Below are 19,282 nucleotides of genomic sequence, written 5' to 3' on the forward strand. Positions count from 1 at the left end.
GGAGCTCCATGATCCCGATGTATTTTAAAAACCATAAGACACTGTTATGTGTTGAAATGAATCTCTCCCTAAAAGATATGTTGGAGTGCTAACCCCATTATCTCAGAATGTGACTTTGTTTGGAGACAGGATCTTTATAGAGATAAACAAGTTAAAATGAGATAGGGTGGGTCCTAATCCAATATGTTTGGTCTTCATAAAAAGGAGAAATTTAGACACAGAGAGAGGCTTGAATAGAGGGAAGGTGATGTGAAGACACAAGGAGAAGGCCATCTATAAGCCAGGGAACACCTGAGACTACCAGTAGCTAGGAGAGATGAATGGAACAGATTTTCCCACACAGACTTCAGAAGGAACTAACCCTGTTGACACCTTGATTTTGGACTTTTCTAGCATCCAGAACTTTGAGACAATACATTTCTGTTCTTTTAAAGCTAGTCAGTTTATGGTAGTTTGTCACAGCAGCCCTAGGAAACTAACACAAACACACCACTAATTCCTATCTTACCTTATACTCACATGTGCTTGAGTAATAGCAATAGCATTAATACTATAGCCTAATAATCAAGAAGATAGAAACAGGTCTTCTGTCTTCACTATATATGAGTTACATTTACTAAAGTCAGGTTGTAAATTTAAAAATGCCCTGGGCCCAACTACTCTCCTTGGAGTTGCTTTAATATACATGTTTTGTTTACCCATTCCTTTTGTTAAATGCTACTGATTATAGTGCCTTTTTCATTCAGCTATTTTGCTCCTTTAAAATAAGAAATCCTTTCCTACCAAATGATAAAATGCAAAGAAAAAAATTTGCTCCCATTTTTCCCTTATCTTGCAAATCTGTGAAAGAAAACAATCATTTGAAATTCACAATTATCATCAATTAACTTGAAAGAAAACAGAAAAAATATAAATGAAAAAGAAATTGTGTGAAAAATAATTTTACTCTAAAAATAAACTTGAGGCCTCATCCAAGAGAGCAGTTATTAGAAAAAAGGAATGAGGAAATAAATTAGTATAATGTTTCTGAGACTCTCTGAAACAAGAAATTTAAGAAGTGGAAGAGAATAGATCTAAAAATGTCTGAATTGCTCTACTCCTTCCTGCCAAAAACAAGGAACTAAAAAAGACTCACAGACTTTTGGGGGCAAATGAGTGGAGTTGCTCTACTACTGAATGGGATATGTGATGGTTAATTTTTTATGTTAATTTGACTGCCCAGGTATTTGGTTAATGGCTGTTCCTGGGTGTATCTGTGAGGGTGTTTCTGTATGAAATTAACATTTGAATCAATACACTAAATAAAGCAGATTGCCCTCCCCAATCTGATGGGCTTCATCCAATCCACTGAAGGCCTGAACAGAATAAAAGGCTGAGTAAGGAAGAATTCTTTCTGCCTGACTGTCTTTGAGCTGGGACACTTGTCTCCTGCTTTCAGACTCAGACTGGGACTGGAACTTACATCATTAGCTCTCCTGGTTCTCAGGCCTTTGGACTCAGGTTGGAACTATACCATTAGCTCTCCTGGATCTCCAATTTGACAACTACAGATCTTGGACATCTCAGACTCCATAATCATGTGATCATATAAGCCAATTCTCCTTAGAGTAAATCAATCAATCAATCTCTCTCTCTCTCTCTCTCTCTCTCTCTCTATATATATATATATACACACACACACACACACACACACACACACACACACACACACACACGTATTTCAGAATAATGATATCTCATTAGGGAAGACTAAAGGATTATATCTTATTGTTTCTATTTCTCCAGAGAACCCAGATTAATAGAGGACAGAAGTAGAAGCCTTGGTATGTAAATTTCAAGAATTATGCAAAAGAAGGATGATGGTGTCCTAAACATGCCCATAATATCCTGTTTGTACCTCCACGTTCACACCAATACACTAGATTCTAACTATTTACTCAGCATCATTTTTTTTCTCCTGTTATACAAGTGACTAGCACAATGCTTGGCTAATTGCATTAGCCAATAAGTTACAAATGAGTAAACAAATGAATGAGCAAATAACTACAGGTGTATAAATTTCAAGTAGGCTAAATGTTAGCAAGCTGAGGTCATCTGGTCATTTTATTTTTGGGAGAAACAATAGATGATAATTTTCCTTTGTTTAGAACTAATAGTTTAAATCTGAATAAATATAAATTAAAACAATGTTTAGTGAAAAGGCAGAAAAAAACTTCCAATTGTAGCTTACGGTTAACTATATCTCTAAACTATATTTTGCTCTAGAGTACAAAACATTTTCCTCCTAAGAATAATCTATCTGACAAAGAATCTAAGTTTTAAATATTTGGATTCTAATCATCGGTAAATTGGGCTTGTCACAGAATATTATAAAGCTATTTGAGATTCAGTTAAATGGCTAAATCTCAAATAGTGTTGGCCTTCTGGTAGTTGTGAATGAAGAATGACAAGTTTAGCCATATTAAATTCACAGAAAAAATTAAAGCCCTCAATATAGTCACATAAAATTGGTTCAATACACATAACCAACTTCTGCTGAGAAAGATAATTCACAAAGTATGAGTTGGAAAGTATAAACTCTTAAAGATAGAACAATAAATGCATATGCTTCTTAAAGACTGGAAGAACACAACAGATTCAAATGTCATGCATTCTGAGACAAATTCAGTTGAAATGGAAAAAATAATACATATTTATTTGCCACTTTGTATAATTTTTCTGTAAAGGACAATTTTAAGTGGCCTGAACTAGGTTAGCATAGTTGTTAACTCACGTTTCTTTGTGTATGTTTATCATATATAAAGAACCACAGGAAATTTCCCCTTCCATTTGCTGTAGTTGTATTTTTTGGTCTCTGAGAAACTATAAGAAATTTATTCTCAATACAGAGTCAAAATATTCCCTAATAATTTTAAAGTAGTGAATAAACATTTAGTTTTTAAAGTAGCAAAATTTTTTATTACTTTATGATCCTCAGAAATCTTAAGAACTAGACTAACCAATTTACACATTTTTTAAAAAGTAATTAAATTCAGGAAAGATAAATGATAAGCAGTAATTTGTGAAATGAATGTTTACTTTGGTATATCCTTACCTATGCAAGGTTATTACTAAAGAAAGGATTTAATGTTCACCTTTAGCTGTAGTACCTTCTCTAAGTTTTCAATCTTTCTTTCAGCATTTCTCAGCTTCTTTAGCTCCTCTGAGTCTAAGAAAGGGCTCTTTGGGGACAAAGACCTTGAGCGTTTCACAGGTGGTTCCTCGAGAATAAAACAAGGACATGGTTGAACTAGTTGGAACACTGGATTATGAAAGACATGCAAAATTAAAGAACAAGTAATTTTGAATACTAATAATGAATTATAAAAAGAAAAAATCTTGCATGGAATACCAGAGAAATAACAAGCAGAATTACCACAGTGCTACCGCTAAAGGTTTCTCTGTGACTCATTAATGAGAATATTCATTTACATTTACATTGTTTCTTTCAGAATAATGATGTCCCATTAGGGAAGACTAAAGGGTTATAGACTCAGAAATGCAAGAAACCTCATTACAAAGGAGGGGATAGAGGCTGGTCTAATTGCTCTATAAGGGTCCAAGGTTACACTTGATAGGACAACCAGAAACAAGAGGGAAAGGATTTTTTTCCCTTTGAAATAGTTTAACACACTGTGAAGTTGAAGGAACAATATGCTTGAGGAATATAAATACAACAGACAGTAGATCTTATACCATAATGACCATATGGTCATTAACTATAATGTGGCTAACTAGAGACAAGAATGTGTGTTTATATTATGTACAGCTTCATATACCAATCTGGAGAAGGAATATGTGAAAGCAACTATTAAGCTGGGCAACATATTGTTCATACTTACTGCATGTCCTTATGAAAAAGAAAGAAAATTCTTTCAAAATATCACTCTCATTTGCTTGACTTTTGTTAAACGCAATGAAACAACAAAGCAGTACATTTTTAAAGCTCAACAATACAGCACACAACCAAATTAGGCCCTATAAGGTCTCTCAATTTTAGGAGTATTTTCTTTCATTTAAATAAAGCTCAATGCTGTGAAACTACTCCAAAATGGCAAGAAACATATAATGGAGTTATGTTTAAATACATACATACATACATAAATAAAGCTAGTTCTGAAAATTACTAATAATATTAGGGGGAGTAAATAAGAATGCCACAGAAACATGGGTCTCATTTTAAATACTTCCTTTATTAAGACATTTGTCCTACTCATAGGAAAAAAATGAAAAGAATGAGAATTGAAAACATGATTTTCTACTTTTAAAAATATTTTCTACTGCTGAAGTAACAAGTGTGAGAAACATACCTCTAAAACTCCTTACTTTTAGGAAAAGCTTAATTCAATTTATATAGAAATAATATATTTACAATGTGATATTCTGAAATGTTTATATTAATGTTCATAGAATCTTTTGCAATATAATAAGAATATGCAATAAATACCACAAAAAGGAAAAGCTGAGACATTAATAAATAAGAATCATGCCACAAAAAATTTGCTTATTATTCTCCACTGTTACACCTTTAAATCTGAAAATATGTAACTGCACATATTAATGTTAAATTCCATTTTATAGTTTATATTCCACATGGGCAGTATTTTAAATATGACAGCTCAATGAAATAGAAACATTAAGATATATTTTTCTTCTAATTAAAATTAGAAAATTGAATTAAGGACTAATACCACATTAAATTTCTACTTAATTTATCTATAGATTAGATAGATGAGGGATACTTATCAAAACTTTTTAATATAAGAATGTTAATTTACTGCGAAAGAGGTATATCATTACTAATATATTTAATTAATTAAATAAGGAACATATTATTCAGTTCAAAAAGGGAAAACTTGCTACTCCCAGCATGATTTTATAAAACATTTGACACAGAATATTTTTTAAAAGCTTCCAGAAATATAAGCAGAGAAGTAAATGCTGCTGTTTGTTTTTTAACTTCATCCCTTGCCTTGCCAACCTCATACTGACAAATTCACAAAATGACAAATGCCCCTACCTTATGTTTCCTTTCAGTACTTGTCAAGATGCTCTTCTCTGAGGAACCCTTGTTGGTAGATCTGTTCTCTGATAGTTTTTCATTTGCTATTTTCAGTTTCTCCTGTAAATACTCAATTTCAGACTTCTGTGAGACCATTAAGGTTTCTAAGCTCGATAAAGATGGCTGCTGAGAAACCTATTTTAAAAAGTATGTTTGTGTCTTACATTATTTATACATTCATGCAAATATTTATATATGTTACTACATTATATAAATCATAAGTATTCCAAGAAAGAACATTTCATTTCAAAAATAAACCGTAAACCTGAATTAGCTAAGCTTCTATCATCCTTATAGAATGGCATTTTCAATAAAATAACCAAGAGTCTGTGTAAATATTTTCATAAGTAATACTGTCATACAGATTTTCAGGAGAAAAAATTTAAAGTTGTGCATGATATACACAACTCATCTATAAAATTATTTCAAATTAATGATTATACACATAGGTATTTCCTCAGTAAATGCTTAATGCAATACCACTGAATATAAACCTGAGAAAAGGAAACCAACAGCACTATACGTCTAATTAGCTTTTAATGTATTATAATTTAGTAATAACTCAAAGAACTCTGATACTTTTTAAAGTCAGCAGAGTTCACAGTATTCTCCTTTGAAATTTATTCCCATGCCAGATAAACTGTTAATGGTAAGCACCACATTTTAACAACAGAAATCACAGGAAAATTAAGTTTGTAAGAAACCTATTCATGAAAACTAGCATTCAACAAAATTGTACCACCATCTTAACTGAATATACTTGAGACCATTAAAATCCATGCATATACACTATTTCAAATTAACCACTCCATTTACAAAAAACAAAAATACTAGATCATAGTGAAACCAAGTTTTTGTTGATTTCCAGGAAAGAAAAGTCAGATCTTATGATTCTAATATTATCAACATGGATCCAGTAGCCCTGAAAATAGTTTCATTTAAAATGTGGAGAGCCCCATCCTTCCTAAATGATATTCCTAAGGATTATAAGAAAAATATGTATGTTTAACTCTTCTGAACTAACAATGAGAAATATTACCTTTTCTTGGTTTTGACTACTTTTTTCTTTTTTTAGGGGATAGGCAAATTTTTACTAATCCTAACCTGTAATTTCTATAAAGAGAAGGATCATCTCATTATACTATCATCATACTATTACAGTATACTATCATCATACTATTACACTTTCCTCATATATGTCACCTGATTTGTTTCCCAATCTTTATTCTATCACAACACTAAATATTGTCCTCAGAATGGTGTTTATATTGTACTGTTACCAAACTTACAATATTAAATACTGACTCTATTAGCTTGCATTGAACATCAAATTAAAATACCTTAAGCACTTTTCTTCCAAACTCTAAAGGAGTCTGACCTATTCTTTTCTCCTACTTTAACCACTGTATGGCTTTTATTTATTCTTTCCTCCTTTTTTGTAAACAGATTTATGATGCTTATAAATTTTTCCTTTGGGCTGCCAATCTGAACAATTTACAAAGGCTACCTATTCTTGTTCTGGTTTTGTTAAATAAAATTACAATGAATATATTAATATCACATCATTTACCAAAGAAATTTTAAATAAATTGTTCAAAATCAAACAAAAATTTAGAAAAAAAACGGAAAAACATAATTTTAGCTTATTGGTATATCCAATAAGCAATCCTCTGCTCTTTAATAAATGAGTTTTCCAAGTCATCATTGGGTTATAATGCAACAGATAAGAATATAAAAACATGAATATTTGGTCAAGAAGCTGCAATTCTAAATCATTAAAATATTTATGAAGATATTAAAAAGCCTCCAACAGTGGACACTGCTACTATAATAATAAAAGATTTCTTATTTAGGCAGAATTCCTTTAAAATTCGTCAGTAAACAATAACAGAACTTCAAAATTAAAATACTATTTAAGTAGTGATTAACTCCAGCTCACATAGGAGCCATAATGTAAATAAATAAGTAAAATGAGTTATGTTTAAATTATAGCTTTAAAATTCATTCGACAGAGACACTTTGTATATATATTGAACATATACATATATACTTTACTTCCACAAGGAAACCTATGCACTCTCTCAGTTTTTCAAAAACGGAGTCTTCTTTCTCTCTCTCTCTCTCTCGTCTTTTATCACTTTTGCTAGAGATACATGCACATGAAGTATTTCACATTTCTCTTAATATAACCACTTTTAAAAGTATAAGTAAAATGAAACATCAAATCGCAGTCACCCTCATTTTGAGGGAATAAAGAGGGTATTTGTGGTAGTAGCTATTCAGCTCCAGCCAGCTGTTTTCACAGAGGAATGTGGCCCACTACTGCCAGATCTACTGATTTTTCAAAAGAATGGAGGAATTCAAATTTCTAAGAGAAATCTAATTTTACAATATTGGCCAGACTCAGTTTATGACTCTTGTATCTTGAGAACATGGTGGTGGGAGTATAGACTGCTACAAATTTCCTAGGGAAATTTTGAAATATGAATCAAAGAACATAATGTACCAAGCCTTGGACTTTGTTCTAATCATGCTGAGGGTTGATACAGAAAGATATCCATGATAAACTGTTAAGTGAGGAAGGCACAGGTTACAGAAGAATACAGCATACTGTATAGACATAAATTTCACCAAACCCTGAATTTACAGCATTATTTCTGAATGGAGGTATTATATGTGAATTTTCTTCATACATATCTGAATTTCCCTAATTTTTTTACAATGAACATGTCACTAAATAGTTTTTAAAATGTAATTTTTTCTGCAAATAAAAGGGATAAAAAGTTCAGTATAAAAATTTCAGTACAGATGGGGAAATACAAATGAAAGCCTCTATCATATCATCTCTCAGAATTCACTAACGATAAGTTTGGGATATAGTTCCCATACTTTAAAGAGAAAAGGAAAACCATTTTAATTCTGACATTTAACTTCTTTTTTATTACTAGCTTTATTTTTTATAACAGCTTTACATTTACAGAAAAACTGAGCAGATACTATAGAGACTTCTCCTCCACCTGCCATCCCCACCCACCCAGTTTCCCCTATTATTAACAACTAAAATTAATATGGTACATTTGTTAAAATTAATGAACCAATTTTCATACACTATTTTTAACTGAAGTCCCTAGTTTATTCAACTTTCCATAGTTTTTACCTAATGTTCTTTTCTGTCCCCAGATCCCATCCATGATACCACACTACATTTAGTTGTCATGTCAGCAACTCTTGGCTGGGACAGTTTATCAGACTTTTCTTATTTTTGATGACATTGACAGTGTTGTGGAGTACTATTTAGGTATATTGTTTTGATAGGATGGCCCTCTACTGGAATTTGTCTATGTTTTCATCATGATTAGACTGGGGTTATGAATTTTTGGGAGGAAGATCACAGAAGCCATCATATCATATCAAGGGTACATACTATCAACACGATTTGACTGCTGACACTGAACTTGATCACACTACCAAAGTAGTGTTTGTCAGGTTACTTGACTGTCAAGTTACTCTTTTGTCCCCCATTCATACTATACTCATTTAACCAGCTTTTTAAACATAATAATTACATGTATAATTATTATAGGCATAATATATATCTTCATATATCCTTACTTATTCTTACCCTTTCTAAGCGCTGCTTTACAGGCCTAGCAAGATCAAGACAATCAATCGCCTGTCTGTGGAAGTTCACTCCATCTATTGCCCTAAAAATCTTAGAATCTTTGAAAATTTAACTTTTCTTGCTAAGAATTATTAGTATTTTATAAATAAACTTTTTCCTCTAATGTCAAAAATCCTTGTGCACTTTTTAGTTTATAATCTTGGAAGATAATGGTATGGTGCTAGACCATAGATAATCTGATAAGAAATGATCAGTGGAGTATGCATCCAAATGCCTCCAACTGGAACTAATCTCTTTAAATTAACTATTATTAATACATAACTTCTTTTTCACATTGATTCACAGAGGCAATTTTGATCAAAAACTCCTGTAAAAGCTATTAGAGTAGAAGGAGGGGGGAAGTGAAGCCTTGTGCCAATTACTTTTAAAACACTACATAAATTAAATATCTAGTCATGTTGCTTTAAATTCAAGCAACATTGTATGGCATTACTACAGTGGAGGGTGAGTGAATGCTGCTTAATAAATAGAAATTTTTTCCACAACTATCACAATTACAAAGAATTATAAGCTAAATTGTTTTGTCCTGTTAATAAGTTTTAATTTAAAATACTAATTTATTTACTACTTCATTAAAATAATAACTAGCATTTAGTGAAAAGTGTTGAGTGCCTAGCTTTAGGTAAGCATTTCATATACATTATCTCACTTATTTAAGAAATTTACAAACTCCGGGCTTCCCTGGTGGCGCAGTGGTTGAGAGTCCGCCTGCTGATGCAGGGGACATGGGTTCATGCCCCGGTCTGGGAAGATCCCACATGCCGCGGAGCGGCTGGGCCCGTGAGCCATGGCCGCTGAGCCTGCGCGTCCGGAGCCTGTGCTCCGCAACGGGAGAGGCCACAACAGTGAGAGGCCCGCGTACCGCAAAAAAAAAAAAAAAAAAAAAAAAAAGAAATTTACAAACTCCAAACCTGTCAACACATAATATAGCCTATTGCAAAACAAAAATACTTAAAAAGGACATGATACCTCAGCAAAAGAAATAGTTTCTCTCCAAGTAATATCTCACTGGAAATTAAGTATAGGTTAAAACATATATGTATGTTTAAAATCTGTAATATTTGTGTATATAAAATATCCAACCCCTATGAATATATATATATATGAGAAACTGACATCCTGAATGACAGTTCTCTGAAAAGCAACTCAATTCCTCTTGGAGGAAGACAGAATATTTAAAAAGTGCATATATATATTTACAAATATACATATAATTTTCTTCTCATGAAATCCTGAATCTCTACAAAAACTTACATTTCATTTAAAATTGATTTTAGAAATGCAGAAATATATCTATTGCCAATTTATAAAATAGTTAGCTGAGTCATCCATAACCTGAGAACAGATGACTTCAATAATAATCATATAGTCTTAAGATAATAAAGAAAAAAGAAAGCTATTAAATCAACATGATATCATAAATCAAAATAGTCTTGTCACAAAAGTTCACAAATGGAATTAAGTATACCAACTTAAACTTACACCTCCCTTTTAGAAAGACTATGAAATTGAGTAATAAATTTATGAACAAAGTCAGCTAGCACTCTCTTTTAAAAAATATAAATATTTACATTTCTTCCATCCATTCACTTTTAACCCAAATATACTCAGATTACATTTAGAGATCACAAAATATAATGAAATTATTTACCACATTTAGGTAAACTTTAAAATGTCACCATTTCTTCTCATAAACACCAACCTAATAACACAATACTGAAAAATTCAGTACTATAAAGTGGTCAAATTAAACTTTCCTTTAGTATCTAACACTTGTGTGGTAAAGCCAAATCAGGGCACAGCAAAATAAAGGGGGAAATTTTAATGTCATAAATTTATCCATACACCATATGGATGCTTTACTGGCTTAGAGTCACAACCAGTAGACAACAGTATCTTTGTTATGAAATTGAGAAACCAAAAGCTAATTATTTCTTCTATGACATGTAAATATTAGGTTGCACTGACAATAATTAGTGATATTTACATGTCACAGAACAGTGTTTAGAGTATTAACTGTGTAGTATACACACTGACTACAGATTCTAATACCAACAGTAAACTAATCCTGGCCTTACTTAAAACTTAGGATTAAAAGACTAAGTGACTTTTCTATAGATTTGTTTTTTTACCTTAAAAAGCAAAATTAAACACAATCAGGTTTTTCCAAAGTATGTTATAAAGCCTCACAGTCTGCCAGATTTCTGAATATTTCAAGTATATCTGTTAATGGTATCCTAAAATGAATTTCTAGATTCAAGGAATGAAATGTGTAATCCGTTACCTATTATAATGCATACTCTAAGTTTTATAAACATTTGACACTTATGTCACCAGTAAAAAAATCAAAATTTGTGCACTAATGGTATAAGCAAGGGACTATGCTTGTTATGCATTATCATCTCTATACATTAAAACCTCAATCATACTCAAACAAATTCACTAAAGTGTGGTTTTCAATCTGCTAACTATGCATTCCATAATAGCCTGTAATTATTAAAAACTGACAAGAAAGCTACGCCACCTGTGTTTATGTGAAGCCAGGTAATGAAAAAAACAACAACGCTGTCATCACCTCTCAATTCCTGATTGCATTATCAAAACTGTAGCCGAGTTTGGCATCTGGGTGTGACCTTGTTAACTGCTAGGGTAATTAAATTTATTCTACTGGGAAAAAGGATGATAAATTATTAGCAAGAAGATTTTGTTCACATTTTATTAAATTGGCCTGTCAAAGAGTTGGCCAAATTATCAAGGGCCTCATTTATTGGAGGCCAGCCATATTGCCACATCTGTTACAATTATTTATAATTTCAGCAGTTGAAAACCAACTGAGTTAGGCATCCGCCATGTAAAGTAATTTACAAATTATCTGATGAGGGAGTGTTTTAGCTTCTCCCTCATTTCTAGCCAGCAGAAAGCCGCGCTGTAATTACAGAACACGATTAGGTTCTTTGGGGAACTTATCTTGCACTCATAGCCGTAGTAAGATGCAGCAAGAACATATGGAGGAGCTTGTGCTTCTACTCCCTGAAGCTCGTGACCCGCCTGCCGCTGAGCCCTTGAGTTGAATTTGAATGAGAGTGCCATGGCTAATGTTCTACACATGCACCATTTATGCCACAAAACAAATCGGATCACTGTTAATTATGAAGCAGCTATAATCAGGCCTTCACATCTGTGTAATGTGAAGCACAGTAGGCTGTATTCCAATAATGTATGACTACCTTTGTGTCGCAAATTGCGAGCCATATTGCCTCAGTAGTAGTTACTGAATTCAAAGTAACTGCTTTGATAAAAGCCCATCACATGGATATTTTTATCCAGCTTCACAAAAAATAAAAATAAAAAAATAACGAAAAAGCAAACCCCAAAGCCTTTCTTTATCAGCTATTGACCAGAACAGTTAAAGCATATGGCACAAGTTCATTAATGAACAACACAGAGCACTCTAATTTAATGAAACCACTTGAGCCATAAAAATCAGATTTAGTTAATTCCCTCTTTTCCATTTTTTCACATCTAGCCTAAACCTAGGATCTACTTAATATTACAAGTTATCAAGACACAAAACGTATTTTTTACAAATTTATAAAAAATATTAAAAACTTGTGTTGTACTATGAATAATCTTTAAAAAGAAAGGCAAAAATATGGTTTTTTATTTTCCAAATTGAATTTCATCACAAATCTCATGTAAGAAAGAATAATTATTTCTTTTTTAGAAAGTGAATCCTAGCAGCTGTATTCTAACAAAAAAAAATAGTCTTTCTTCCATGAGAAATCTTTCCATGGAAAGGCAGCTAAACAAGCTGCACCCAGATGGCAAACCAGCTACAGTTTAATTAATCCACTAAAAGCCATTCAGATTTCAGTAAGGGTAATGTAATTTTGAATAATAGTAGGGAAAAAAATCACTAAAACATTCTTAAGTTTTATTATAGCGGCAAGAGAAGTGCCACTATAGAGTAGTTAAAGCTGAGTTGCGGTTTCTATTATACGTGATACATTTCTAGATTTTAATATCTTGGGCTGTTTCATACTGCTTGGAACTTAAAGCAGGCTTAAAATATCAGAATATCTATTGGAAACCTTTTTTTTTTAGAAGAAATAGTTTATTTTTCAAGCAGGGAAGTGGAGTTATATGATTATAACGAGTTTAAATGTTGTGGATATAATACACAAATAGCTTTAGGAAAGAAAAAAGTTTATAGTTAACCTACAAAAGACAAAGACTTCAAATTTTTCTTTTAAATAAAAAAATTCTTCATTTATCAAGGTTAAAAATGATGTCATAGTATAATTTTATTACTGTTTTCTCCCGAAGGTTGATTAAATACGAAACTGTCAGGAGATCATTTCCCATATACTTCTGTGGCCATGCCTACCTATACAAATAGATGAAAAATATAACTAGTTGCGTATAATTAAATCAAGCAATAAATTACAAAGCAGTTTTTACTTAAAATAATGCTGTAGAGTAAATCAACTTTTCAAAATGAGTTTACATATACAAATTAAAATTAGTTAAGTGTGAAATAAGATGATGATAAGTAGTATAATTTAAAATTACTTACAGGCGACATTTGTCCTAAATAATTAAAAAATAATTTTGGTGCTGTAGCAGTAAGGTACCTAGAGAAAGTACAAGACTGATATTCTTCCATGTTGAAAATGAGAAAAAAGTATAATTGAAACAATAAGAGAATAAAAATCATAAAAAGCAAACAAGTGAACCAATTATGAACTCTGGCATAATATTTCCCAACTACAGTATGACAAGGCTTAATAGCATTCTGAGTCTAAGTTAAGTTACTACAATCTGATCTCCTTTCTGCCAACTGAGAAATTAAAATAGTTTAGTTGATGCCAAGTAGCCACTATCAATACTAGACTCTCTGATTGGCAAGAAATCAGAGCTAACTAATACTGGTATTTTTTCTCCTTTGCTATGTTGGAAAATTATACATAATCAATTCAGCACTGCTAAAGAAATGACAACTATTCCACATCATAACAAGATAATCCCTTGCAAAACTGATGCTTTAATGCTCCCCCTCCTATTTATTGGAATTGCTGTGTCAAAGAATACTTGGATCACTTTGGGATAGGCTAAATGGGTATGGAACCAGGATATACACATTTTCATGTGTTCATTTAAAAAGCATTTATCGAAATCAAAGTATCAATCACTGGCAAAGAACAGTGAGGATAAAAGCATAAGACACCAACTTTTCTTGCTTTCAAGGAGCTCACACTTCAGAGGGGAAACAGACAAGGAAAACAATGAAGTTTAATACCTGCTAATGCACAAAAGAGGTGTACATCTCAATCTTAAGAAAAAAGGTTCAGGAAAAAGTTATCAATAATAATCTTAGAACTGAGTCTAGAAATCATTAATGAACTAGACAAACAATAAAATGTGAAAATATGTGTGATAAATATGTAGAGTTTATTTCCTTTAGTATATATTTGAGGTCATGTATATAAATACATTTTTTAAAAAAATGCAAACTGATAGAACACTTGCAAAAAAAAATCAAGTTTAAAGTGAAAGTGGAAAACCTCACTAAGGGCTTCCCTGGTGGCGCAGTGGTTGACAGTCCGCCTGCCGATGCAGGGGACATGGGTTCGTGCCCCGGTCCGGGAAGATCCCACATGCCGCGGAGGGGCTGGGCCCGTTAGCCATGGCCGCTGAGCCTGCGCGTCTGGAGCCTGTGCTCCGCAACGGGAGAGGCCACAACAGTGAGAGGCCCGCGTACTGCAAAAAAACCCAAAAAAACCAAAAAACCTCACTAGTTTCCAGAGATGAAAAACAAAAGAATGAATTAACAAGGCTATTTTTAGATGATAATAAAGCTTGCAAGGTTATAAAAACTGGGCACTCTCATACACTGTGAGAAGATAATTTGGTATAATCTTTCTGGAATGTAGTTTACTGTGCATGGTATATATTCAAAAGCTTGAGGTTCATAATCTTTGACATAGAGATTTTACTTGTAAGAATTCATTCTACAGAAACAAGTGATGAGAATAAAGATAGACAAATGAAAATGTTCATCACAGTATAAAATCAGAGGAAATAGAAAAAATATATATTGAAATAAGTTAAATGCCCCAAAGTAGGGAAATATTTAGATTAAAAAAATGGTACGTTCCTCCATTAGACTATTAGGCAGTCATAAAAATGCTTTCAGGGCTTCCCTGGTGGCGCAGTGGTTGAGAGTCCGCCTGCTGATGCAGGGGACACGGGTTCGTGCCCTGGTCCGGGAAGATCCCACATGCCGCGGAGCGGCTGGGCTCGTGAGCCATGGCCGCTGGGCCTGCGCGTCCGGAGCCTGTGCTCTGCAGCGGGAGAGGCCACAACAGTGAGAGGCCCACGTACAGCAAAAAAAAAAAAAAAAAAAAAAGAATTAAAAATGTTTTCAAACGTTTAATCATATTATAATGGTAATTGTACAAGCAGGATACAAATTCATATACTGTATGATTCCAATTACATAAAATATATTTTCTTCATTTACTTTGTATACCCTTTATACAAACACAGAGCCACATGCAGGGTCTAAGACCATGCCTCCCTTAGGTTTTCTTCCACTATCATTTGGGGCTGAAGGAAAGGCCACGCATTGGGGCTAAGACCTAATTTCCATAGATCTCTTCACCTCAATCTACAGATGTCAATAAGGAACCTTAGGCAAAGCCCTCTCTATCCCCAAATACACTGCCTGCCACCACTATCTGCCTTGAATTCACTAAACTAACCTCATTATGCCTTTTATCCTGATTTATGTGAGTCACCATAAAAGCCCTAACTCCTGTGTCAATGGGAGTTTCTTAGAATTGTCATATGCTCATGCTAGTTATGAATTATTTTAAAAAAGAAAAAAGTAAAAACCAAAAAGTGAAGCAATAAGAAGCTTGCAGACTTAAAGTCAAACTGACCAGGCAGATTTGAAAAAACCCAAAATATAGCTGAAGAGTCTACTACCACTCCTCTATTCTCTATCTCACCTTTTACAATTAGACTCTCACTCTCTCCTCCATGTCCACTCACGTCTTTCATATTCCCCATCATGCTGTATCTTTGTACTATATTCTGAGTAATTTTGTCATCTTAATAGTCCAATTTTCTAATTCTTTCTTTAGCTCAATAACGCATTGTATGAGGGCCCTATTATTACCAAAACCAGATAAAGACAGTACAAAAAGTTATATAACAGACCAATTTCAGTCATACATAGAGATTTAAAAAACAAATATCAGTAAGATGAATAAAGCAATACATAAAAGGTCAGAAGTGTCCCAGGTATCAAAAGATAAAACATTTGATAAAATTTATCACCATTTATGATATTAGTTTATCAGACTCCTTAATCTGATAAAAGGGTATCCTTAAGAAAATTATGGCTAACGTCATAGTCCATGGCGAAATAGTCCCTTTAAAATTAGGAACAAGGCAAGGACACCCACTCAAACCACTTCTATTGAACTTTTATATGGTAAAATGTATAAAGATCAGTATAACAAATTAGGATTTTTAAGGAAGAAACAAAACTGCCATCATCACGTACTGTTTGCATAGAAAACCCAGAGGGTCTAAAAAAAATTTAGAATTATTAAGAGATTATTAGGGTAGATGGAAATAAGATAAACATTTAAAAATCATTTGCACTGCTATATACAAGAAACAGAAAACCTAATAAAAATGCAAGTATCTAAAACAGCAACAAAAATGTAAGCTACTCAGAATCTAATAAAAGACATTACATATTACATATCTAATAAAGAGATATAAGACCTCTATGGAGGTCTTATACAAACTACAAAACTTTACAAAAACTACAAAAATTTGTAAAACTACAAAAATTTATTTAAATACATTAAGGAAGACCTAACTTGAAGAAGACAGCGTACGCAGGAATAGAAACATTTAAAATGACAAAAATATCTGTTCTCCTCAAATTAATCTTCACGAGATTTTTCAGGGAACTTGATAGCTGGTTATAACACTATACTAAAGAGCAAAGGATCAATAATATCCAAAACACTGTTGAAGAATAATATGGTAAAGAGACCTGTCATATCAGTTATCAAGACTCATTATAAAGCTAAAATAATAAATACAGTGTTGTCATTTCAGAGATTTTTAAAAAGTCACCCAATGCAAATGGACCCACTTAAATATGAACCCATATATACATGCAATAATAAATGTCAGAGATGGCACTGTAGATCACTGAGAAATGGAGTGATTATTAGCACAGTGCATAGTACTGAACCAGATATCCAGATTTTTAAAAAATTAAATTGAATTATCTTCTTCACCACAACAAATATCAATACCACATAGATTAAAGACTCATATGTGGAAGTCACAACTATAAGGCTTTAGATGAAAATCTAGGAAAATATCTTTATGCGTTTAAGATAAAGTAAGATTTATTAAACAAGATACAATAAGCACCAAAGCTGAGAAGAAAATATTGAGAAATTCAAAGACATTAAAATGAATAACTTCATTTTTCAAAAGACACCACAGAATAAGTGAAAAGAAAAGCTATAAGCAAGAAGATATTTGCAACAATCATAACTGATAGCTGAGACTGCTGGTTGATCTCCAAACTCATTTCCTTTTTTTGGAAATGGGTACATACCTCCCAATATTTGGGCGCATGTATTTCCCAAGCTTCTTTGCAGTTAGATAACATGTGGCCAAATAATTGAGTTATAGCTAAGGACATGCCAGCAGAAGTGATATGTACCACTTCTAAGTCTTATTCATAAAAACTTCCTAAATGTGATTCTCTAGGACATTTTTCCCTTCTTGTTGGCTGGAGTAGAGATGATTTCAGGACAACTTTAGGAGCTACATTTAAAGCTAGTGGATCCAAAAGATAAAAGGAGACTAGATCTCTAAATCATTGTTTGGAAGTTGAAAATCCAAGTAATACCCACATTAAACTCTTATATATACATAAGAAATAAATCATGTTAAACCTCAGAGATTTGGGGTTTATGTAATACAGAAGCTGACATTATATCAAATACTAATGTAATAACTAACGAAATATTAGTATGCAAAATAAAGAATTTCAACAGAGAGATAAACATTCTAATAGAAAAACTGGCAGAGGACACAAGTATTTCATATAACATAAACATAAGATGCTCAAGCTCATTAGAAATCAAAGAAATACAAAATAAAACCAGAATGAGGTATCATTTTACTTCTTTTAAGAATGCAACTAAGAAGTCTATAATTTGAGACACTTTGGCAAATAATTTGGCATTTTCTTATAAGCCTGAATATCTTCATATTCATGACATGTGATTTCACCCTTAGCAATATACGCTAGAGAAAGTTTTGCATATGTGTGTCAGGAGACATGTACTAGAAAGTTCATAGCAGCAGTGTGTAAATATTCCTATAGCTAAAAAAATTAAAACAAAAAATGTTCATTGACAAGAGGAGTGGATAAATAAATTGTAGCTTGTTCATACAATAGACTGTTGCACAGAAGAGGAAAAGAATTATAGCTACGCTCAAGAACAATGAGTTACATTACAAAATAAAATTCAAAGAAAAAATCTAGTTGCAAAGCATGATATACATAGAGTATGAAATGGCTAAGGTTTAAATAAAAGCTATAAGGAACAATATATTATTTATAATCATTTATATTATTTAACAAAGTATAGCTTTAAAAGGCAGGAATTAATCAACAGAAGTCCAAGAAAAGAAGTAAGATGGGATCAGAGAGTAGCACACAGGTAGTATCAAGAGTATTGGTGATAGTTACTGGTGGGTACCCAGACATTACATTTATTCTTTGGTAGATTTCAAATATTTAGTAATAAATTTTTTTAAAAAGAAAGTGAGAACATAAGCTAAAACAACATACAAAAGGACAATTCTGTAACACTTAGGAAAAGAGGGAATAGAGTATCTGTGCAAAGAAATAAAAATTAACAAGCCTGTGGTTAAAATTCACAATCTTATCGCCTGCTGTTAGCCACATGAAGTATATATCTCATTCACAGATAAACAGAGTAATTTTAAGGCTTAGGTTTCTCCCCTGTCCTCTACTACAAGATATTCCTCCAAGGCAAGAAACAGTACTTCTGCATGGAAAAGATAAACAATCACTCTGAGATAAGAAGAGGCAGTCATTCCGAATATAGCTAGTTAAGAGCAGGGTGCTACGAAATCAAAGGTCACAGGTTTCAATCCCATATGAACCAATTAGCTTTGTCCTTTTCTCTGGCAAAGATTGTCAGTTGGCTCACCAATAATTCAGATTATAAGTGAGATCAGGAAAAAGAGAAGATAAATCACCACCAATACAGAAAAAAACCCTCAAATTTGCTAAAATGACATAAGAAGTGCTTTTTTAAGACCTAACATTTATTACTCCATCATGCATTGCCTCCTGTAATCTTAATAAAACTCTTATGGGGTAGGTACTATTATAATACCATTTTTCAAGTGACAAAACT

At 32.6% G+C, this 19,282-nt stretch overlaps 1 protein-coding gene across 3 annotated transcripts in view; it reads right to left on the reverse strand.

Annotated features, from left to right (window-relative positions):
* The window catches only part of CNTLN (centlein), a 330,490-nt gene that overhangs the window by 143,644 nt on the left and 167,564 nt on the right, over positions 1-19,282 (reverse strand). For 2 of the 3 annotated variants that reach the window (XM_079927964.1, XM_079927962.1), the window contains exons 9-10: positions 5,060-5,236; positions 3,135-3,260 (exon numbers count right to left, since the gene is read on the reverse strand). In XM_079927964.1, coding sequence (XP_079784090.1) covers positions 3,135-3,260; positions 5,060-5,236 — 303 coding nt within the window. The remainder of the gene's footprint in view (positions 1-3,134; positions 3,261-5,059; positions 5,237-19,282) is intronic. The other variant, XM_079927963.1, reaches the window with a different exon arrangement.

Source organism: Stenella coeruleoalba (genome assembly GCF_951394435.1).
Source record: "Stenella coeruleoalba genome assembly, chromosome: 7".
Taxonomy (NCBI): Eukaryota; Metazoa; Chordata; class Mammalia; order Artiodactyla; family Delphinidae; genus Stenella; species Stenella coeruleoalba.